The 25,292-nt window shown below is 43.9% G+C and overlaps 1 protein-coding gene across 50 annotated transcripts in view; it reads left to right on the plus strand.

Moving 5' to 3' along the window:
- Nucleotides 1–25,292, plus strand: part of MSI2 (musashi RNA binding protein 2) — a 451,660-nt gene that overhangs the window by 338,644 nt on the left and 87,724 nt on the right. For all 50 annotated transcript variants that reach the window (XM_083479991.1, XM_083480015.1, XM_083479977.1 and 47 more), the window contains 2 exons: nt 8,152–8,234; nt 25,145–25,259. In XM_083479991.1, coding sequence (XP_083336117.1) covers nt 8,152–8,234; nt 25,145–25,259 — 198 coding nt within the window. The remainder of the gene's footprint in view (nt 1–8,151; nt 8,235–25,144; nt 25,260–25,292) is intronic.

Below are 25,292 nucleotides of genomic sequence, written 5' to 3' on the forward strand. Positions count from 1 at the left end.
GCTAGGAGTGCAGTCCAAAACATCAGAGGGCACCCGGTTGGTGAAGACTGATTTAAAATACATAGTAAAGTATTAAAATATTTAAATGCTTTTAAAAATACATATTTTAAGACGCTGTTTCTATTTTTACTTTTTTTAAGCATTGGTGGCCTTATAGTGGATTTTCCATGCCACGTCTTGCTTGGCCCTATTCTGCTGGTGTGTGTGTGTGTGTGTGTGTGTGTGTGTGTGTGTGTGTGTGTGTCGACTCTCACACAGCTGAATAGACGTCCATACTGCATGTGGTAGACAAATAAATCCCACCAGGTTCAAACCACTCACTGCAGTGTTTCATGGCGGTAGTATCATCCGAGCCATATTTCTGCTAACCTAATACGAGGCCTCTCCAGCAGCCAATGCAAGTATGAAATATAGCTGTCTTTGAGACGGGTGGGAAAAGCCCACCAAAACTCAGCATGCAGAGGCATAATTTTTCCAAGCAATTGGTGCGTGGCGCCTTTGGCATTCCTTGTTAACTTTATTTATGGCTTCTACCAATTTCTTTAATTGTTTTAATCATGTGTGGTTTCAGTCATCTGCCCTCAACAGTATATCTCTTATTGGCAAGCCTCTCTAACTGCCTGGTGCTTTCAAGGTGGCTGGAAGGGTGGGAGCTGCGGTGGCTAACAATGGAGCAAGGTTGGGAGTCTTGCTGTGGGATCAGCAATATAGACTCAGCAGCAGCTTTTCCAGACATGCGTAAAACCTTTCCAGAGAAAACTGAAGTTGACATTTCAGATGGGTGCTTATATATTGATGGATCCCACCACACATGTATGATCTCCAGTATGTGAGTGTTGATTTCCAGGAAAAAAAGTGCTGTTTTTATGGTCAAACATGAAAAGGAGGCATGGCCAGGAAGGAATCCTTTTAGCTGTGCTGGAAAGCAGCAAACATTTTATAGTTGGGGTGCCAGCTCTGGCCCTGAAACCTCTCTAATTTTGGTGGCAGCAGCAAAAAGAGAAAATAAAAAATAAACAACCAACTCTATGTCCTGATCCAAATCTCTTCCATCCAAATCATCAAATTGATTGTTTCATGAGTGGGGAAGGGACCATAATCTCCCCCCAATCAGCTGACCAAATGGCCGTCATTTCTGGTGGTAGTATTATTTTACCAATGGGGGGGGTGAGGATGGCTGTTTAAGCGAGTCAGTGAATAAATTAAAACGTGATGGTCCCAGTTCTGGGGCCAAAATGTGGGCAGATTTGTGCATCTCATAGAGTAATCCTGTGCATGCTTAATCAGAAGTGAATCTCGTTGTGTACAATGACCTTATTATTTCTATGTGCAGAGATTTGCAGGCTCTGTGAACGAAGCAGTCTCACAAGGCTTCACTGAATTGGGATACTACACTGGAGTATAAACCCAGAGATGACTCTGGAGTGAGTGCTTTGAGGACTTAAGCTCCTACTCTTGGACCCAAGTTCATCCTCCTTTAAAAGGGTGACTCTGAAGGTTGCCATGCACTTGATCTGATAATGAGGCCGATGCCGAATTCCTTTGGATCATAAAGCAATATAAACAGCTAAAATAGTGCAGAGTACATCAGTCAATTTCCTGGATGATTCACTGAGTTTCAGTGTCCCTCAGGGGCTATTGACTTGCCTCTGAATGAGATGACTTTTTATATATTTCCAGAATTGTTTTTGCTTGTATTTGCTTCCCCCCCCCCGCTTCATTTTTTTTTAAAAAAAAACTTCCAGACCATGTATTTCTGCCTGTGTCTCTCCTTCAGTGATTTCGCTTGGCTCAGATCACCACATTTTAGGAGCTTTTTTGTCTTTGCTTCCACCCTCATTATCCTCCCCCCCCCCCCACATTTCCTTTTATTTTTTCCTCAAAAAAGATTATTCAAATGTATATGCCGTTTTTCTTCATTTGAATAAAGAGGGAGGGGAGCCACCCTGTTTGACTCTGTTAACCGCTTATCTCTTAAATAGAGCTTGTTAGCTTCCAATAATAGCTTCATTCAGGAGGATGCAGTATAATTTCATTTTAAAAATGCACACTCCTTGACAACCAGATTCCTATTTATGTCACCATTTTAAACAGCCTCTTTTGTTTTGTGTTAATCTTTCTCATACACTTTCGGTGGAATGGGTTTTTCTGTTGTTGACTCTTTGTACCACTCATAAGAAACAATTGTCTGTTTAATCCAGAAAGATTTCTAAGACTTGAAGTAATTTAAAAATGAGTGTGTATTCATTACCTTGACTAATGGGGCATGAAGAAAGGGAAATACGTTTTTTGGGTGTGTGGTATTTTTTGGCACACATTGTACTTGTGTTGCTTAGATTCTGGACAGATGCCTTCCCCCCCTAGTTAAGCTCATCCTGGTTTATGATGTTTCCTTTCAGATTAAGTTAACTGTGTAGAGATTCTGGACTTTAGGGGGAAATTATTCAGTTGGGTTGCATTTTAAATACCGAGAGATGTGGGGACCTTGAATCAGCCAATTCTTTGTGGAAATTTTAATAAAGCTTCATTTCAGGTTAAATGTTATTGATAGTTAGATGGCCAGAAAGCTCTCCTGCACAGGGCACATATATGGGCCTTGCATGCAGGGGAGACAAGCCAAAGGAATGGGATTATGAAAGAGCAAAGACTCAAAAAGAAAATCTTCTGCTCCTTATGTGTCTGTTTTGCAAGTTGGACCTATGAACATAAAAAAGATCATGCCAAAAGCCCCTCTAGGGGCCCCTTCTCTGCCCCCCACCCCTCCAGCTCTTCCTCTCCTTGGTGTCTGTCCAATGCCAGTGTCCCTTGTGAACTCCGATGGATTTTATCCTGTGGTCAGCACAGAATGGGGAAGCCTCAGCAGAGGTGGGCAACTAGCAAGGAGAGACTGAGGGCTTGTCTGCACTTGTCTTTCCTCTGCACTTTCTGGACACGATCCAAGCTTTGGAGCTCTGTGCCTGAGCACCCCCCCACACACACACACACACAGACATAGGACTTTCCTTGCAGAAGCCCACTCTTTGGCAATCTGTGGTGAACCTGAAATGCTGTTTGCTCCAATTCAGCTTGGGGGGGGGGGGCGTTTCCACAGGGAGAGCTCTGTGGGAAAGAGGAGGGGGTCATGCACAGTGCTTTGGGGCGTGGACCTGTGCCTGGAGGGAGTGGGGTGGTATGTGGGAGTGGGGTGGGTAAGCCCTGGGACAGCTACCTCAAACTTAGGCTTTGAATACTGCTCTGAGTATATGTGAGGAGAATGGAGAAATGGTTTTAAGTCAACTGTAATGTGGACTAGTCCTGTATGGTGGATGTGAATGTGTATTTTAATTAACTGAAGAGGCTAATCAGAGTGAAAGCTTATTCATTTGGGGGGGCGGATGGTGTTTGTGTGTCTGAATGTAATAGTGTTTAGCTTATTTTTGTTGCTGTTTTTGTCAATATTGGTTTATAGATTATAAAAGCTTTATTGATTTGTTAATTATATAATGGGACTTGCACTGTAATTGTGATGTTTAGCCTTAGTCGCTGGTATGCTAATAGTGTTTAATAGATGGTTTAATAGATTGATGTTTCATTAATTATATGATTTACGCTGTACTTGTGATGTTTTATTATGTTATTGTTATTTATGGTGTGTAAACCACTTTGGGATTCATGGGAATGGAAAGTGGCATGGAAATTCAGTCAGTCAATCAGCCGGATGCTGTGCATTATCAGCCAGTGCTCCATGGTTTAGGTTTGGGTGGGGAACCTGTCGTCTTCCAGATGTTGCTGGATGACACCCACCATGTATTGGCCAGTTCATACATCTGGCATGATGGAACCTCCATTCCCAGAGGCAATACACCATGGACTGCCAGATGTTAGCAGCAAACTATGACCAACATTTTCTGCTGCTCAGCTTCCTAAAGGCACCTGGTTAACCACTGTTGTGAAGATGATACTGGACCTTTTCCCCGAACTACCAAGGCAATTTCTTTTGTCCACATCTTGCCAAGTAGCTACTGTACATACAGCCTTTCAGGTGCAGACTGTCCATGCTAAGCTTTGGATCTGTATTGTGTGGGTGTTTGAAACACCAGCATCTTAGTCCATCTATTTTTTTATTGGATTGATTTGCTTTTTAATTATTTTTTACGCTTCTCCATTTAGAAGTACAGCAAGCTTGCTCTGTGCTCTTGAGGGGGAGAGACTGTGTCTTCCATTTACCTAAAGGGCTCCCACAAATAGAAACAGAAAGAGATCACTGTGTAGCCTTTAAGACTGTTGTGTTGCATTTTAGTAATAGACACAGATTGTTCAGGACTATGGCTGGGTAGCTGAGAGCGGCTCACATGCTGTGTAACCTATAATAAGCTACATTTTAGGAGCAGCATTTAGAAGTCGCTGTCTCACAAGTGCTGCCTTTGCTCAGAACCAGTTCGGTCTATTAGCCAAGTGCACAGGTTCAGAAGTGTGACCAATGTGTTCTCCTCAATCTCTGCACCTCACACTGTGCAAAGCAGGATCAAGTTTCTATATGTTTACTGACCACAGACCCAATGTTCTAGCCCCTGAGCCTGGTAAACACTCTCCTTGCCTTTGCCTTTTGAAAGTGCCCATTTACATTTATTTTAATGTGAATTGTCCGACTTGTCCTCTCCAGGGAAGCTAAATCTGTGGTGACGAATAGGCATCTTTTTTCTCTAGTGCCCATGTACAGTATGTCCATGATTGCACACCAGGCACACACATTGCCAGCTATTTTACATACAGTAGCTTCCAGTGTATATTTTGAAATGTTGACAACCTAGTGAGGTACATAGAACTGTGGTTTGTTCTAAAGTGTGCAAAGGAGAGAGGACGGCAGAGTCTAAGGAATGAGCTGTGTTGCATTCATGATCACCTGCGTCCTGGAGGGAGAACCTCTGGCCCTCCAGATGTTGTTGAACTCCCATCACCTCCAACCAGCTTGGCCAGTGGTCAGGGATGATGGAAGTTGTAGTCCAGCAACATCTGGAAGGCACAGATTTCCCATCTTGAACCTAAACCATGAAACATTAACTCTGATAAGCTGCAGGTCCAGAATGCAAAACAATCACATAATTAAAGAGCAGACCGTGTTCTTTTTGAGTCGTGGTTCTTCCAGAAGTCCATAAGTAAACACCTTTTCATGAGATCAAGTTTAGTTTCCACCCTCTTGTCAAGCCAGGCAACCAGATGTGCTTGAAATGATGCTGATCTTTAAAAAGCTGAAAATGATTGTTTACAACTTTTGTTGTTGATGATGCTTGTTTTCCCTGAATAGAGTGAGATCTGTGCTTGTCTGTACCTGTCTGTACTAATGTCTTCTTCAAAGAAGGTGTTTTTTCAAGTCTGAGAAAATAGGCCAGGCAACACAGATGTTTTGTTTTGGTTCATTCTAAAGAGAAGTCTGAAACTGAAAATCTGTGTCACAGGGATCTTTGAAAGTGGTTCAGTGGTTCCCATTGTATGTCAGCCTGAAACTGGATTCCTGAGGTGGACACTCAATTTTCCATTGGTTGTTGTTTTTCCCCTCCCTAACCCTTCCAAATGTCAGTAGTACAGAACACATTCTTTCCTGAGTGCTACTGAAGTGGTCAGAGGCCACCTTACAGATGAGCAACTTTGTCTGCAGTGAGGGCTGATTGGTTGTTAGGGAGGCCCCTCCATTTGAGTAGACTATTGCAGATGCTTCTCAGATAGTGCTGGACGTTGCAATCATGCAGATAGGTCTGAGAATAGGGGAGGGAGCTGGTATTACAATTGCTGCTGTTTGTGAGTGATTTTTACATATGTAGAAACATTGCTATGATTTTCTCTTATTCTCCTAAGGGGAAGAAGTATTGGGGGTGTGGGTGTTTGGGTTTGTATTCCCCCTAGGTGGGAGGACACAGTGGACAAACCCTGGCTATTACCCCTGAGCTTCCTAATGGTGAGTCAGGAGAAAGAGGATGATGGATTTGTAAATAGGGAATGTATTTATTGCAAATCAGTCTGCTAAAATGCCAACCCAGTTTTATTTTATTCTATTATTTTTAGTTAGAGACATAACTTTTATAGCAGTTTGTAGACCATCAGTGGCTGAAAGGAAAACCACAACTGGCTTCCTTCCCATTTACAAAAAGTGTTGCTGGAGGAAGAGCCTTGCTGTCAGGTGACCTGACACAGGTGACTGAGTTACAGAAAAGTCTTGAATCTCTTTAATCAGAAATAAGTTCCAATCATTTCAGTGGGCTTCATTCCAAAGTGTGTATGCTTAGAATTGCAACATTAGCTTACAGCCTTTGCCCCAGATGTCCTTGCAATATCCTCCTCATGCAGATGATGAATGTTTGTATTTTATCAGTTGGGAATTCAGGGAGAGAGAAGCCCCAAGTTGACCAAAGTTCCTCACTGATCAGCTGCTGGAGACCCAACAATGGGAGAGGGGTCTTGCCTTCATGCCCTGTTTGTGGGCTTCCCAGAAGAATCTACTCAGTCCCTATGGAATGTGAGTCTGAGTGATCCTATAGCAGAGTTAAGCATTCAGACCTGGAACTCCGGACCCAAAGTCTTCTTGTCTACCTTCTGTATGTCACTGACTGTTTTAGGTCCCTTCTCGTGATTTGGGGGCTATTGGCTGCAGACGGTGTCAGCTTCCTTACAGTCTTCCCGCATAAACATGACTGCCAAGTTTTACAAACTGCAAAGGGACAATTTGTCAATTCTATACATTTACATACCTTCATTCCAAATCCCACACACGGGTTCAGCATATGTGATCTGTTTACTTTGCCACCTGCAGCTGGCTTGTGTGCGTAGCACGAATTATGTGGATCATATCGCCATAGCCGGAGTTTTATTTCCCAAGCCTGTGGCTGCTGCCTGGAGCAAAAGCCTTCTGTGTCTGTTGTTGTGTGTTGAATTTCTATCCTCTTAGAAGCTGCCAAGTCTCTTGTGTCACTATTTTGGGAATCGGGTTCTGTTCTATAGGTTCACTCAGGGAGCTGTCACTTTATTTTAATGGGTTTCTATATTTATTTGTCCATTGAGCGGATGCCAGAAACGTGACGGTAGATTCCTCTCCCCCCACCCCCTTCGCCACCCGCTCCCCCGAAGAGATATGTGTGGGAATCATTATGTGGTGCTGGAGCATGCTGCCAAAAATCTTCAGCTTGGTTTTGCCTGGGATGGTGAAGACCTGACAGGGTAAACACAGCGTATAGCTGACGGGCAGACAGCAGGCATCAAACGACCTTAAACTGGCCTGAATCAGAAGCTGCGTTTGAAGTGGCAGTGCAGAACAGATGAGTGATCAGATGAGAGGCCTGCAACTTTCATAGTTCCTTCAAGGCCTCAGGATATCCTGATGAGGTATTAGAGGAAGTAATTCAGGAAGAAAAGAGACAAATAACCACCTCTGGATCTTGGCTGACCCGTAGGGCTGAACTGCTGCAATGAGCGGAAAGGACAGCCTGGGACCTGCAGAGATCCAAGGAGCGCTTATTATACTGCCTGCTTTCTGGGGAGAGCAAAGCTGGTCTCTTTTAACCCTGATCAGTAACAGGCGGCTGGATTTTCCCCTCCCTTGTTTTCCAGGAGGCAAATGTACTGCAGTGTGTTTGCAGAAGCATTGATACGTTTGCCCTCTTACTGGCAGTGTGTGGCTGATGATTCATGATTATTCCTTTTGTACTACTGACCCTTCCCCACCCGCCCCTTGCTGCTTAATGAGACATCCATAATAGGAAGAGTCCCGTAGGGTTTAACTCTACCTGAAGCCAATAGGGCTTCATGGACAGGTGGGAAAGAATATAAGGACAATTATTCCTCAGAAGCTATCGTGTGCAGCTGAGATTTATGTCCTTTTTATGTCATGTACCCTTCTCCAGAAAAGCAACTGTCTATTTAAATGTATAGAAAGAGCATGGAGAAAAAAATATAGACATAGCCCTTGTTTTCAGCTCTAGCAGTCCCCTGTTGATTTAATCCATATTAATCTTCAAGAGTTTTTCTTTATAGGTTTGATGAAACACACTTTGGTTTTTGAATGCATATTTGTGTGGTGATCTAACCGAGGTGCCTTAAAGTCATTTGTTTTGTAAGCAGCCGAAAAAAAGGTAAACGTATTTTTACTGTGATTAATATTCCTTTCTTTCTTTTTAAAAATAGGATTTGGCTTTGTAACTTTTGAGAATGAAGATGTGGTGGAAAAAGTCTGTGAAATCCATTTTCATGAAATCAATAATAAAATGGTAAGTTTCCCCAGCGGGTGGATCTGTTTTTGAGGAATACCTGTCTCTTTTTCATAGGCATGGTGGGGTGTCTCTCAGTTGTCCTTGAGGGGGCTGTTGTGACATTTATTCACAAATCAATGGTGTCTCTGAGCATGCTTGATCAGAAACTTTCACTTACTATTAGGCCTGCACAGAAGTATTTAAGGCCCCAACTGTCACTATATACTAGGAGGTGTCTTTGTTTTTCTGGTACAGGCCCTTGATAAATCAGTGTTTCTGTTTTGCCTTTTCAGGAGATGCTGGGGTTCTTTTAAATAACATTGCTTGTGTGTGCAGTGGCTTCTCTTTTATCTTTACGGATTTACTGTTCCGAAGAGCAAATGCTGATTAATGTGTTTTTGAATGGCAGCTATTCTGCAATAAAGTACTGACTTCACTGTGAGATTAAGCATAATTTTACTGAGATTTTAAAAAGGGAAAAAACAGTCTGTTTCACAGTGAGCATAACTACCCTGCCTTGCTTCTAAAGTCAGTCCAGAAGAGACTGTTGAGGAGGGGCAAAGAGCCATGGAAGGGATCCTAAGCTGAGCGGTAGAGCACCTGCTTGGTATGCAGAAGGACCCAGGTTAAGACCCCAGAAACTGTTGATGGGAAAGACGCTCTGCCTGAACCCCGGGGGACTGCCAGCCAAGTAGACAAGACTGTGCTCCATGGTATATGAACAGGGTGTCAGTGGGTGGAACAATACCAGTAATGTGTAAAAGCAGAAGACCCTTCAGGCAACAGTTCTTTGTGTGAGAACTGAGGAGTAGGAGTGGCATACATACACAAGAGTGTTGTTATTTTTCACCTGTGAAATGAAGAAGGCTATGCAGTATTGATAGTAAACATTAGGATCCAGGGCCCCACAGTTCTGTGAACTTAAAGCATCTTAAAGAGCAGGGTTCCCAACTTTTCATACCAAGTGGGCTGCAAGAGTACTACAGCATGGAACATGTGGGCTGAACACTGCCTTGTCATTGTTGGGGGGGAGGCAAGGCCAAAATTGGATGCCCCCACCCCCAGCCCTCACGCTGCCTTTCCGAAGCCGGCTAAGCAAGGTGCCAGGCTTTGGGAAGGAGGCATAAGACTCTGACAAATGTCTTAGAACCCTCCCACCTCCTTCCCAAAGCTGGGAAAGTGCTAACTAGGTTTGGGGGAGGAGGCAATGTGTCTCTAGGACCCTATCAGAGCCCTCAACTCCTCCTTCCCAAAGCCCAGTGCCTTGCTTACCCTTTAGAAAGCAGTTCAAGGACTGCGGGGAGGGGGTGTCAGATGCTGCTGAGGGCTGCCAAAAAAGGTATTAAGGGTCGTGTGTTGGACCACTCTGATCTAGAGGAGTGGTTGCTGCTTAGGTCCAGTGAAGCTGACATGGTGTCTGTGATGCAGCCAGCAGTGCTGAATTATTGGGATCCGGCAAGGCTGTAAAATGAAATAAATCTTCTGCCAGGGCAATTTTGCCAATTTACCTGAGTGTACATTTTATCCTGCTTATTAAAGGATGACTTAAAATTGAGCGTCCTCACACTTCTCAAATCTAATACCCATTTCTCTCTCTCTCTCTCGCTTATGTTTTACTGTGCATTCTAGAATTAGAGAGCAAAGTATTTGACCTTCTCTGTGCAACTAAAAGCTCGTTCAGAGCAAAAAAAGAAAATGCCCCAGGATCAGGACTTTTCAGATACAGGTTGTGTTGTTTGCAGGAGCAGTTTGTGTTCCACACATGCTTTCTGAAGTAGTAACAGTCCTGAGAGGCCTTTGTCTTCTCTGTAAATTGACCTGAGGACGGTCAGACCACTTGTTTGGAAAGCACACAGTAAAAAGTCTCCTGCAAGATTCACTGAAGAGAAATACCTAAATGTATCTCAAATGGCCAGTGCAGTGTATGTACTTGGTGACAGCAGCCTTCCCCTTATGCCCTCTAGATGTTTCGGACACCCAACTGCCATCAGCCCAAGCCAGGTTAGAGTGCTGAATATAGACCTGGCAGTCTTGGGTTTGAATCCTGCACTCAGACACACAGCTCATTGGGTGACTTTGAACTAGTCATTATTTCTCAACCTAACCTTGAGGTTCCCCCCACCCCACCCCAGCTCCCTGCATTATTACTTCATAACTTGAACTCTTTCTTTAAAAGTTTCTCTCTCTCCTAGTCTTAGGGATAGGACCTGCTCCCCTCCTTTTCTCTTTCTCTCTGCTTTTGCCTTGGAAATGGACTGCGCCCTCAGTAAAGCCATTTGGCTTGGATTATTAGAAACAAATCCAGAATAGGGCACCTGTATTTTAATCAATGCAGTAACTGATATTTTCAGCGAAAAGATTCTCCCCCTCCCCTTTTGTCAAAACATCTTCTGCTTCTCAAACCTATATTCAGATAGGCTTTATATATTGGTCTGATATGTGTTCACAGACTTTAAATTCAATAATGGGGCTTTTAGGCTGGATAAGATCAAAGCAATCTCCTTAGCATATGCTAGAGGCTGATTCAATATTTGACTTGCTAATTTTTCCCAGGGCTCTGAAATAATATCCCTCACATTGTTCCTCTCGGCACAATATGCATCTGAAATGAAAATAACAGGTCCTCTTTTATGCTCTGTGTTGAGATGTCAAGACTGGACTTTAAAAAGGTGGCTACAAAAGGAGGTGATCCTGAAGCAGAGGCTTCCATTCACGCTCACAGACTGAGCTTGAGCTGCTCTTCTTAGATGACTGACAGGTTCTTCATTTATATTTGCTCTTCCCAGATGACTGACAGGGTTCTTCATTTATATTTTCTTTCCACAGACTAATTTTCCCCCTATAACCTCCAGTGAGACTTAATAATATGGATAGAAACAAATTCAGCCTGTATTATTATTATTATTTTTAAAAAGAAACCTCTTCCTTCTCTTTTATTAAATATGCAGGCTGCATAGGATGTCCTGCTTTTTTTAAAAAAAAAAAAAGGGACTCAGGTTCTGCTGCCAGAATACCCAGATTCTTTTTCTGGCATATTTATTAGTCAGAAAAAGCTATGCAGACAGGGACATTGTGGGAAAAGTTAAAACAGCCAATTTTGGGTTGAACTCAGGAATACCACTGAGAAGACCAAAAACTGTTTGTGCTTTTTTTTGTTTTTCTACAGAGGCATTGCTGTTGCTCCCATTCATCCCACTTTGGTCTGTGGTAAACACATTTGGCAGGTTTTTGTGTTTTCTCCCAAAACCTACAAAAGCTGTGTGACTAGAGGGACAGAACTAGAACAAAAGAAATGTGTGCCTGTTAAAATAATTTATATCCTGCTTGTCTGGTTGTTTTGAATGCCTGAGACACCAAATCAGGTGTCTTCCCAGGCCTATTGAAACAGAAAAGTTTTTAGCAAGTATGCACAAGAATGCAGTGATGGTGTCTGCCTGGTACCAATAGGCAGGAAATTCCAAAGTACACATGCCGCTACACTAAAGGAATGATTCCTTACAAATGCAGACTCAAAGTTGCATGGCATGTGTAGAAATACAAGTTCTGCAGATTGAAGTGATTGGCACCTATGTGATCTTTGAAGCAAACTGGTCCCAAGCCATTAAGGGCTTTATATATTAATAGTAATGCTTTGAATTCTTGCCTAGTAGTGAACAAGAAGACCATAATGCCCAGGCAGGTTCATGTGGGAAGCAAAATACACCTTAGTCTCAAGTCACTGCAGCCTAAAGTGCTTTATAACACCCATATTAGAGCTGCAAGTGTTGCCCTCACAAGGAGGCGTGATCACCTGTAATGTTTGCCTGTGTGTGAGACCACCATGCAGCAGACAAGGCAAAGCCAATTGTGCCCATAAGGGGCCTTAGCAGTTCCAAGTGATGGAATTCCATTTCAGAATCTTCCTTGTTTTCTTAGCTCTATTGATATGGATACTGGTCCTTGTAGAGCCAGGAAATGGGATTTGAGTTGCTGGGATGTGAGGGGTGGAAGATGACAGTGTGAGAGATGTCAGCTTCTGTGCGGCCTGGCAGAAAACGGCACGAGAATCTACCTGTAGCCAGAGACATTTAAACTGATCTGTTCCTTTGGGGTGAATGTCACAGCTGTTTCTGACTTCCTAACAAATGTGCATCTGAATGACTCAGCAATGGGGATTGATGTCTTGGGGCAGGAAGAAGAGTCACCATCTGTGGCCTGGCTGTTTCTTTCTGCCCCACAGTTGCTTTGCCTCCTCCCAGCTCAGCCTCCACTTCTATCAATGGGTAGATATTTAATCTGCATAAACTGAAATGAGTTAGCACATATAGACCTGTGTTCCCCTTCTCTGTGGGATGCAGCATTCCTAAGAGTCAGTGGAAATGTTTTCTCCTCTTGAAAATTCACAGTGAAAATTAGGCCAAGGAGTCTGGTGGAGACCCAGTCGTTGTCACTAGCCTTTCCTGATTACCTCCTTTTCCTCAGTGCAGGGGCTAAAAAAAGAGAGCCCCAAGACCTAACCCCATTCTAACCAAAAAGCTCACCTAGCACCAGTTTCCTTCCCACTCCTCGCCTTCAGCAAGGTTTGCCCTGTGCAAGTGAGGAGGAGGAGGAGCTGGTTCAGGGATTGCCAATTTGGTGCCTCCATTAAGCCCATAAGCAGGGCCTGTTGTTGCTCCTCCGCTGCTGCTATTCTGCCTCTGAACCAGAAGGTTCCATATAGTCATTATGACTATTAGCCCTCAATACATATATCCCATCCTCCATTAGTTTGCCTAAACTTCATTTAGAGTCTCCTCATTTGCGGGATGCTTTCCTCATACCCTCCAATTGTCGCTATTTTGCTGGTACAATACCTATCACTTCAGTAATCATGGATTCTGCCTCTATCACAGAAAGTCCCAGATTAAGAGATCTCTATTCTTTTGTATTTCTGTGGTGCCTCACTGCCCTGCCTCCCAATAGCACCACAGGGAATTAACTCCCAATTAAGATCTCTCTAACTGTTCCAAGCTCTATGGTGCCCCTGGCCTCTCCTACCCTGCTTCTCACCCAATTGCTGCCCTTCTCTTCCTGTACAGCTTCATGGAAAAGAGGAAGTGGGTGCCGGGTATGGCTGGGCTGGGTGGCAGGCAAGACATGTTGCTGACGCTCTCCGGTGCTGGGTCCCACCACTGCAGCAGGTCCCGCCCTCCGGCTCTTGCTGCCCCTGCCCTCCCCCTCCAGCCACCCTGTCCCAATTTCCTTCGCCCGAATGCCTGGCACCAGCATCCCCCTCTTCTAGGCGCTTGGGCTGAGACATTTCTGTAATACCTAGGCTTTCGGACTTTATTTTAGATTACTTCAATATGATTTATGACTTGTTTGGGGTGTTCATCTTTTAGTGGGGTGGGGTAGGTCTCATGCTTTTTATACTTGTTGTTGAATGAACGCCTTTAGAAAATTTTGTTTTCCTGAAAGCACTGCACTGACTGCCAGTGAGCTATCAGGCCCAATGTAAGATGCTAGCATTAGTATACAAAGCCTTAAATGGCTTGGGACCCTGAAAGAGTGCCTCCCCCAATATCAACGAGTTCAGGCCCTGTATAAATATTTAAATAAATATGTAAAATAAATAAGATCTCACTGACGCTAAATGTTCTACGCACTGGTGTGCCCTGCTGTGTGAGTGTAACCTCCATGAAAATGTTGTGCGTCCAGAGTCCCTTCCTTTCCCTCCCACCTGTGGAAAACTCATCTCAGTATCTGCCTTCCAGGAGGTCATGATGTGTGATCCAGGCATGGGGTTGACTCATCCCTTCAGGAAGAATGCCCTTTAAATGGATTGCTCAGCCAGTAGAGGAGTTCTCAACCCAGCATGTGGGAAGAGAAGCTGGCACAGCTGGCCAGAGGCAGCAGCCAGACTATTGTCTTATCGCTGACTGGAGAATGCTTAGCAGCCGTGGCAACGAAAAAAATCCATCCTCAAAGGACACTTTCCTTTTTAGACTTCTAAGTTGAGGCTCATCATTCTGAAATCTCTCTCAGTGTCTCCACAATATTTATTGTTCCCTGAAGTGGTGATGGGGAGGGAGGGAAAGAGTTGAATTCCACTACTGTGTTGGTGGACCTATTTCCAGCCTCCTTTTCACGGAGGAGCTAATTTTAGAGTCTCTGCGCCACTTTTGTCACCATTTATAAAGCTAGAATGTCAAATGGCGTATTAAACAGGCAGTATGAAAGTAGCAAGCAAATGCTAGCGAGGCGCTGAACGTGAAACCCACTATTGGTGTGGGAGTGAAAAGGTTCTTGCCAGGCATCAAAGAAAACACAACAGGCACCCTAAAAATAACTTACCTACGAAACGGAGGTGTTTCAAAAATAGAAACAGCGTGCGAGATACTTTGTGTGCGTAGTGAAGGGGGAGACTTTTCCTGCAGGATAATTCAGGGCAGCAGTAAAAGGCAGCCTGCAAAACCATGGAGTGTTGCCTTCCAACTGGTTTATTCTCAGCTTGGCCCTCGCTTCTCCACGTCCCTTTCCACCAACATCACCTACTCTGTTGTTGAGGCGCTCTTTAAAATGTGGGGCTTAAAAAGTTCCCCCACTAAAGATTCCAGCAGCCAGGAGGTGATGCAGAATACCTAAGAACTGCAGAAGAATCCTGCAGGATCAGGTCGAAGGTCCAGCTGATACCACACCTTGTTTTCCACATTGAATGCACATGAAGGCAATAGCCGTCTTTAACTCCCCACAGGATAGTCTGTTTCTAAACCTGGAGAGGCTGTTTTAGCTCTCATTGTTAGTCACACTTGCTAGGTCTACCAGCCACTCAAGAAGAGGGCACACTGGAAATCCAGCCTTCTTCATCTCCTCTCTGCACCCATCACAACCAAGGCGCACACACACATTTGCCCATCTGCATATTTCCTTCAGAACGTGCACTGACTTAATTGAGTCAGTGTTTGGGGGGAGTTGTGGGGGGCAGGAGAATTCATTAGCAGGCTAACAAATTAAAATGCACGTAATGAGGACGGGAAGAGGAAGCAGCAGCATCCGGCATGTTTCAGATGCTCTTATTTCCAGTGTTTGTGCTCTTAGAAGGTTACGTGTACACATTGACACCTCCATGAATTTGTGAATAGACACAGTGGTGGGAGGGAGGGAGGCAACTTTCCTCTCCCAACTTTTTTCTCTCTGCATTTCTACTTGTCCCCCCCCCCCTGCAAGCTGCCTATCTAGGTTGCTAGCTTGGGGACCCAGGAATGCCGTGGAACAACTGGAAGCTGCGTTATATTGAGGCACACCATTGCTGTGTCTAGCTCAGTCCTGTCTGCCCTGACCGGTTGTGGCTCTCCAGCATTTCTGACAGTAGCCTCTCCCACTCATAGAATCATAGAATCATAGAATCATAGAGTTGGAAAAGACCACAAGGGCCATCGAGTCCAACCCCCTGCCAAGCAGGAAACACCATCAGAGCACTCCTGACATATGGTTGTCAAGCCTCTGCTTAAAGACCTCCAAAGTAGGAGACTCCACCACACTCCTTGGCAGCAAATTCCACTGTCGAACAGCTCTTACTGTCAGGAAGTTCTTCCTAATGTTTAGGTGGAATCTTCTTTCTTGTAGTTTGGCTCCATTGCTCCGTGTCCGCTTCTCTGGAGCAGCAGAAAACAACCTTTCTCCCTCCTCTATGTGACATCCTTTTATATATTTGAACATGGCTATCATATCACCCCTTAACCTCCTCTTCTCCAGGCTAAACATGCCCAGCTCCCTTAGCCGTTCCTCATAAGGCACCGTTTCCAGGCCTTTGACCATTTTGGTTGCCCTCCTCTGGACACGTTCCAGTTTGTCAGTGTCCTTCTTGAACTGTGGTGCCCAGAACTGGACACAGTACTCCAGGTGAGGTCTGACCAGAGCAGAATACAGTGGCACTATTACTTCCCTTGATCTAGATGCTATACTCCTATTGATGCAGCCCAGAATTGCATTGGCTTTTTTAGCTGCCGCGTCACTCCTCTATGTGGAGATGCTGGGCATTGAACTGGAGACTTGCATGCAAAACGTGTGCTCTACCTGTGGACCCCTCCCCAAATAAATCTATACTGGCATTCGTGGATACTATGAGGAAGCTTCCATCACTGCAGTCCATTTGAACCAGAAATTTACCAGTTGGCAACACTTAAGTGCTTATGCTGGAGCACCGGGTGTGGGTGTGCGTTTGGTTGTGTGCGTCCTGCACCTTCCAGCCCAAGACATCCCGGTTAATTGGATAAAGGTATAAATAGCAGATCCTGTAAAATAAAACCCCTGGGGAACAGTTTGCAAGACCAGAGGGCTCTTTGCTTTCATTATTTTTTATTTATTTACGATACTTTTCCTCCTGGTGCTTTGATGCAAGCAGGTGCACAAAGTGGCTCTACAAAAACAAAAAATGACATCAGCCAATAAGTAGCAGCAACAAATGCACAGTCAGATTAAAGCAATAAAAACAGACTATCAAAAAAATTAAATAACCCAGAAGCGACCAGCAGCTGCTACTGAATCCCAAGCCCGCTCTGAAATGAAGCTGCCATTACCCAGTAGGCCTCTGTAAGACAAAATGAGCCCACCTGGAACATCAGCCCCACCACTGAAAATGCTCTGTCTTGTGCCCATCCTATGGGGGCAACTCTATTTGACAAGAGGACAGCCCTCTGTTTCAAAGTGGCATTTATCCTAGGGCCATTCAGTCGGCATCTGGTTTAAAGATAAGGAACCCTAAAAAGAAGAAGAGGAGAGCAGGTGAACTTGCTCATCACCAGAGAGTAGCACCTGATCAGCAGACTGAGCTGGCACCTGGTGTCTTCCTCACTATGGGGAGATGCATTGCATTTCTATTTAAATTGTAGTAATTGATTTTAAGCATACATCCATACATATGAATTCCAATATGCAAATTGGTGTCCTCTTTCTGTGATGCAGATCTTCATTTTTTTACAGTGTGTAACTGGCCACCCTCTTCTTGTGGTGGACAACTAAATAGCAGGGCTTCAATTGATGACCTCTGTGAGTGGGGTAGGTAGTCAGTACAAGGGAGTGGGGCGTTGCTTTTGCAAACTAGCTCACAAATGTTGACCTCCCTCCTTCCTCATCTTGGGGACACTGCCTTCCTATAAGTGTCAGCTGGGAAGGCATTACATATTTTCATCCTGCATACTAAGATCCACCTCTTTCCCATGGCTTATGTAGCCCAAAGAGCACTCCAGCACACAAAGGGAAAGTCATAGTATGCTCAGGTGAGTGCAGATTTTCAGAAGTACAAACATTGTTTAGGGGGGAAAACACTGAAGGAGCAAATATCCCCAGAACAACTCAGTAAGAATTGAGTATCTCTAGTGTCCATTGAGTATTCACAGATGAGGGAGAGAAAGAATGTAATGGGGTATCATAGAGATGGGCACGTCGGATTAGCTGGAATGCTGAACAGGGAGAACTCACATGGCCACATTTTGTGAGATGTGCTCTGTGTATCTTCAGTTGAGTTTTCTTAGTGCTTTCAACTGATACTGCCAAACATAAGGAATCATTTTGGCTGTGTATAGAAATGAAACCTATGTGAGTGTAGTCGCCCGTCGCCCCCGGTGTAGTTAGCAGGGGATGGTAAGCAATGTAGAGTGCAGCTGTTTGGAGGTGTCCTATTAGGAGTAACACAGTCCGCTTCCCACGAGAGTTTTATCTTTGTTAATCTTCACATTATAGCCTAATCCCCTCCCTTGTTTTTAACGAAAGCAGTATGGTTAAATAACATGAGCTGTATGAAATGATAATGGGGCAATAAATATGAGAAAAGCACTAGAACACCAGGCACAATGCTCATAATGTTTGGCTGCAACCGTCATTTATCCAACTGAAGTCAGTGTGTTGCAAGTGCCTAGTGGGAAAGCAGGATATCAGCTGCCGGTTGCAATCCTAAACATACATGCCTACTTGAACCCACTGGGATTTACTCACGAGTAAACATGCTTAGGATTGCACTGCAGTTCTCCAAGATTCACTTGGTGGTACTCCAGGAGAGTTTAAGTGGGCCAGAGAGATAAAACTGGGCTCACTTCCACAAATGCTGAAACTTGTAATTATTATTATTATTATTATTATTATTATTATTATTATTATTATTATTATTATTATTATTATATTTCAAAAGCTCTATTAAACAAATAGCAAACAAGAAAAGCAACAGTGCATTAAGCTGTAAATAAAATTAGTCAGATCCTTTGGGAAATGCAAAAAAAAAAAAAAGCTGCCTGAAACTTGGATACTTGACTCCACTGTCAAATTTTAAAAGCCATTAATATAAAAAGTTTCTAGTGCCCAGCTCTAGAGAGATGTTTCAAAATGTGTGTCAGGAAGCCAAGGGGACCTATGCCAGAGAAATGAGTTGCATCAGGCAAGGTAGATGCAGATGTGCTTTGTGAGGGTAGCTGATCTTTCAGTGACTGCTAGTTCCTACTGCCTCCACCGCTGCCTGCCCTATCTCTGTTTTCTCATCTATTTCTTTAACAAGGAAAAAATGGATTCCTGAACAAACCCTGTTATTGCAAGTTATGCCGAATAATGCAAAAGCAAGTAATTCTGCATAATTTTCATTACAATATATGAATTTCATCGTGGCAGAATGTTTGGTTACAGGATGTAACAGGCTTGCTTCTATTACTCTTCCTGGTGCTCCCTGGTGTAGGAATGACTCCCTCTGCGTTTGTTAGCAGATATAGAATAGTGTGCATTTTTTGTATTTTTTAAAATAATGAATACTTACTGCTCTGGGTTGGTTCCCGGTACTGCAAAGGAAAACGTAGCTCTATAAACCATGATTCTATGTATTTTTGCTATGAGTTGTAGATTGATTAAAGCTGGGGGGGGGGGAATGCACGTCAGAAGAAAATTACTAAAAAGCATACTTTCTTTGTTATGTGTTGCAGCCCATATCCTTTTGGAAGAGACGTTCTCAATTTTTCACCCAGAAAGGAATGTCTCTTCTAACACAGCATTTGCAATCTTCAATTTAAGTACATCCATAAAAAAAATATTTTTTTAAAAAAATTAAAGATCTACTGCTGTATTAATCAGTTCACCTTTTTAGTCTGTCAGAATGTTTCTAATTATCTGATCATATCCATTAATACATTGCAGTGATACCTCGGGTTAAGTACTTAATTCGTTCCGGAGGTCTGTACTTAACCTGAAACTGTTCTTAACCTGAAGCACCACTTTAGCTAATGGGGCCTCCTGCTGCCGCTGCGCCGCCGGAGCACGATTTCTGTTCTCATCCTGAAGCAAAGTTCTTAACTTGAAGCACTATTTCTGGGTTAGCGGCATCGGTAACCTGAAGCGTATGTAACCCGAGGTACCACTGTACATGCTGTAGCCCCCACCCCCAAAAAATATAAATCAGCTGCTAAACTATTCCTTCTCAAATAAATGTGTTTGGGCTGCCTCCAAACAATGCTCAAGAGCAAGAGAGTTCCAAAACCTAAGAGCAAGCATGTGTATCCACTATTCAGATTTGAGGCAGGAAGGATACTGCTTAGCTGAGTTATGGAGGAGGCAGTAGTCTTTACCAGATGAGCTTTACAAGGCACAACTAGCACCTCAACGTTCACCCAGAAAATGGGGGGGGGGGGGCTGAACTTGGAGGAGAGCCATAGATACAGAGTCATGGGCAGTTTGTAACATACAGAAAATATGTTTTATTAGACTGTCTGCTGAGAGTTGAGGATGCTTCTGTTGAAAGGTGGGATATAAATTGAAAAATAACTATATAGAGTTCTTTTTTGCAAATCTGGCTTAAAAGGTAGGTTTCCTTTTGTTTCAACTCAGTTGTTCTATTGCAGAAGCTAATTATTTAGCTTATTGTTTTAACAGTACTAATCCAAGCTTCATTGTCACTTTTAATGGTCCGTGTAAGCTGGCTTGGTTCTTTTTACAATGGTACCTCAGTTTAAGAACAGCCCTGTTTACACACTATTCGGTATAAGAACTCCGCAAAACTGGAAGTAGTGTTCCCGTTAGCAAACTTTACCTCGGTCTACGAACGGAAGCCGAACAGTGGAAGGGCACCAGTGGCAGGAGGCTTCATTAGGGAAAGCACGCCTCGGTTTAAGAATGGTTTCAGTTTAAGAACAGACCTCCGGAACGAATTAAGTTTGTAAACCGAGGTACCACTGTATATTGATCTGAGTGACTTGAAATAGACATGGTTAGGAGATGTAACTGATGACCCCATGGCATACAAGCAGTGGGCAGGTGCAAAAGTAATACAGCTCAGGTGTTAATGGATACACCTCTGCTGATCACTCCAGGATAATTTGCTTTGAAGAAAACAACTTCAGCTGACTAGGGCTTAGTATTCTCAGTTTAAAACAATAAACAGAAAGTGTGTTTTGCAAAAGTTTAGCTTCTGGTTTCCAGACAGGACGTCACTAGCCTTGAATTGGTCAGGCCAGCCGCTGACACAGGGCATCCTTGAGCAGCTACTCTGGTGCCTGCCAGGCCTTGGGCCCCTTGGCTAAAATTCTGGGCCTTGCTGGAGAAAATATTGAGGGTCACCATGTTTTTGTGGCACCTGCCATTTTGTCCCCTCCACAAACATTGCCCTAGAGCATTGTGATAGAAACAAAAAAAGCTTATGTCAAAAGGAACCTTTGCCATGCATTGTGTTTCTTTTATAAGGGAAAAGTCTGGTGCTCTCTCATACAAGGAGACACACACACAGATGACAATGAGGGGGTGACACCCACCCAAAAAGAGTGCTCTTTTCTAAGGTCCTGCTCAGACCTGGAGAAGAGCCTGGTGTGTTTGGTATAAACCAGACCTACTTAACTGAAGTACTTGTAAAAGTTGTCTTGGCTTTTCTCCAAGTAGTGCAGGACAGCACAAATGGCTCCCACTATTTCCTACTCCCTCTTTAAATTCTCATGATGACATTGTGAGATTGTTTAGACAGGGAGAGGGAGAGATTCATGTCGTGAGTACAGATTTGATCCCAGTCAATATCTGACCACTTTGTCCACTGTGCCCCAACAAAGATATGTATGTTTTTCTGCCATAAGTTAGCCTGCACATGCCGGTGCCCATATTCACAGATGACAGGCGTCTCTCGGGTAGCTGAATGGACCCGCTGTCACCTGAGGCATTTACTAGGCCACCCAACACCTATTGCTACCTGCAGGAACCAACATTATGGGGCCAGCTGCTGGGTGGTTGCTGATTATTTATTTATTTAAGTACTTCTAAAGCACCTAAAATGTTCTAAGCACTGGAATGAGGAGGGAAGAGGAAAGCAAGCATTGGGACAGCTGCTTCATTAGCTGACAAAAGGAGCCATGTCTCCCTCTTGCCATCTGTTGTGAAGGAATCACCTCTGTTTGGGGAAGGGGGGAAGGTCAGTGGTAGAGCATCTGCTTTGTATGCAATAGGTCGCATGTTCAATCCCTGTCATCTCCAGGAAGGGCTGGGATAGACCGCTGCCTGAAACCCTAGAGAACTGATGCCTATCAGTGTAGTCAGTAGTCTGGCTGAGTACAAAGCAGGTTTCTGTACTCTTATATTCCATAGTATTCTTCCTAAGAGGCAGGGGGTGTAGCCTCCCAGCACCCCTAGTTCTCCTGACAGAGTGTGCCTCTCTTTAGCTTCTGCAGGCCCTTTGACTCGCTGGGCCATTGTGGCTTCCTCCTTCCCACTCCCTTATTTTCCCTCCCAATTGGCTCTCTTCCCACCCAGCAGAGTAAGCTCACCTTGTTCACATTACCTTTGCATGGCATGTCCATTGGTGGAGCTTGGAGGTGGTTCTTTTCTGACATACCAAGGGTTGTGGCAGAGCAGTTTGCACGAAACCGGTATTTTGACAGTTTGCTGGCAGAATAGAAGCTTTGTTGCTCTGTGAAATGTTGCAAGCTGAATAAATAAGATATGCCGTGAGGTTTTGCAGCAGGGCGGTGGGTTAGGGTGGGGTGGGAAGAGAGAGAGGGGGGGGGGAGAGAGAGAGAGAGAGAGAGAGAGAAAGGGTGGGTGGTTTTGTTTAAAATAATCCCATTTACAGTCAGTTAACCTTTACGTTACCTAAATGAAAATTGTACAAACCTGAAATTTTCGCTGATCGGGTTGCCTAGGAACAGACGGTTGGTTACCATAAGACAATGGATGCACTGTTACTGATAGGGCTATTAGAAATAGAGCCAGTTAGCAGCATTATCCTACATTGCCAGTTCTGTCTCGTGTAATTACCTGTTTTGCACCTCCAAAGTACCGCCCACCTTTCCTTCCTCGCTCTGATGGCAGAGTTCGTGTGCAAACAGTGCCGAAAGAAAAAACGATCTCTGCGGGATAAGAGATCCTTTGAGATATTTGGCAAATTTGGATGCTTTTGCCCGGTGGTGAGTTCAGGTGCTGCGTTATGAAGACTGCATGGCCAAAATGGCACTACTGAGAAACCAGAGGGAGTTATCAGGCTGCCTGCAGGAACCCCAAGACTTGCAGAAGTAGAAAAATATTTAGGGGAGTATGCTAAGGGGCAATCCCCCCTCCCCCAAAACAGCCCAATGAGGACTGAACAGGCCCACTAGCCACAGAATGCTGGTTGTATGTGGCGGGGGGGGGGTATACAGAGGGCCTTCTCAGTAGTGGTGCCCACCCTGTGGAATGCCCTCCGATTTTTTAGAAGACACCTGAAAGCAGCCCTGTTTAGGGAAGTTTTAAATGTTTGATCTTTTATTGTGTCTTTAGTATTCTGTTGGGAGCTGCCCAGAGTGGCTGGGGAAACCCAAATTATTCTTATTCTTATTTATCATCCCACCCCCGTTGGCCAACTTTGATGGGGTCAGGGCCATTTTCTGTCAATCATCTGGTGTCATGATGACATCAGATGACTGATAAGTGAGCTGTGGGTTGGGGGGTTTGCTTTGCAGGAATTGTGCTTATGAAACAGCACCAGCTTATGAGCAGAGGTTTCAATCCTGCTGGCTTTGGGGAACATCTTGGCGAAGCAGCACCCAGCAAGAACAGAAGCACCCCTGGTCATCAGCTGTCGTCATCCACTGATGTCAGCTGATGGACAGGCAAGTGGTGGTGTCCACCCCTGCTGTGACCTCTTGTTGTAGGTCTCACTTGTTCTCTTCAATACCAAACCCAGGATGGGACTGTGCAAATGAAGTGGTGCAACCATGCAGGTTAAGACTGGCTTAGTGCTATCTGTTTCTTGAGATGATGGGGGGGGGGCAGATTTTGCCCCAACTCTAAGTTGTCCCTGACAGGACTCGTCTGCTTTCTCCAATATGATTCAATGACTTCATTTCACTTGAACCTCAGTAGCTTTCAGTTCACATATTAGGAAGTGGATGGGGAAGGCAGGGGGTACGTATGCTGAGGATATTTATGATAAACTTTGCAGGGCTACAGAGAAGGAACTACATATTTTGGCAAGTTTATTACCAAGAGTCAAACCTAGATAATATGTGAATTTCATGATTGCATTTCATATCTTCTTTTGTTCGTTAAATATCAGCCATGCTGGAGAAGGCAATGGACAGAATTGAGACTGCTGGGGTGGGGTGGGGGCGTAGCTGTTTCCTTTCACTAGAGTTCTAACTAAAATCTCTTATAAACTGCTTAATGCTTCAGTCCTGGTCCTGATCACACACACACCCTCCACTATGCCTTCTGTTTAACAAACCAGAGACCTGAAATGCAATCACACTTGCCTAATTTGGTCCTAAATGGTGGTCTAAGTGAAAAGTGAGGTGAAAATCAGACATACCTTTTCTACTCTGTCTCTTTCACATGTGGAGGCAAGCCTAAGATTGGATGCTCTAAATTTTCTAGTTTGCACCTAATTGCCAGAACACTTCCTTGCTCCTGGTCTGTTCCCTGGCTCACATCAAAGCACCTTTTCCCTCCAAGCATCCCAACTGGTTTCAGCAGCTAGAAATAGTTCTTAGTTTGACCTTGTGCCCTGCCATTTACTTTTGGCCATCGTTGGCCTTATGCACTCTTCAAAGGTTATTAATAGCCAGACACTTGCAACGTGATGAAAATGGTATTAAGCTTCCAAAGGTACCAGGAATAACCCTTTATTGGTACATTGTACAGAATCCCAACTCCAGCACAAATAGGAATTTTCTTCCTCACAAACCCAATCTGTTGGCAATATTTGCTTGTAGAAAGTTACCGCTGAATTGCTTTGCAATAAGGTTGTGTTGGCAACTAGCCTTTGATTTCTCCAGAACAATGAAGTGTTTTGAAAGGATGAGCTAATCAATCAAAACAACAGTAGGAGAGACAGTAGGAAGTTACTGCTGTCAGGAATTTGTGTGTGGAGATAAGTTAACCTTGCTGGTGGTCCACTGTGTATTGTTTTGTATGTCTACACGAATGCTCATGCTTATAAGTGTTTAAGCAGCGGACTACTCATTCAGCAAATAACTCTAACCAATGTAGTCCTGGGTGGTAGAGTTGCAGTACTTCTTTTTGGTCTCACAGGCATTATCAACAGGTTTCTGTTGCAGTCATTCTCTGTATGGCAATTGCATTAGAAATGATAAACATAATAGCATTTGGAGTGAAAATAAGCCTGGTTCTTGTACAACAAAACAGCTATAGCTGCATGTTTATTTCACAAAGAAGTAACCACTTAGAAACACTCTAAAAGTTAATACAGCTTAACTTACGGACTTCAGCTTTTAGCTGTGTGACCTATCCACACATTATCTCTGCCTCAGCTGGGTTTGTACTGTGTGCTTTCTGAAGTCACATTACACATATTTACTCTTTGAAAATCACTTTACACTGCTGGCCTATTTTTAAAGTTCACATTTTACAGAAGAGCAATGCTAAAAATAACCCCCCTTCCCCCACAACTTAACCAGATCAGTTCAGCATTTGACATTTTACATGAATTCATTTGCATCTCATTTGTACATGTTTCTGCTTAATAGGTGGAATGTAAGAAAGCACAACCTAAAGAAGTGATGTTTCCGCCAGGGACGAGAGGAAGGGCTCGTGGATTACCATATACCATGGATGCTTTTATGCTAGGGATGGGAATGTTGGGTAAGTGTGCAATAGATGAGCCATCGGCAAGAA

This window comes from Podarcis liolepis (assembly GCF_965112155.1).
Source record: "Podarcis liolepis genome assembly, chromosome: 16".
In the NCBI taxonomy this organism is placed as follows: domain Eukaryota; kingdom Metazoa; phylum Chordata; class Lepidosauria; order Squamata; family Lacertidae; genus Podarcis; species Podarcis liolepis.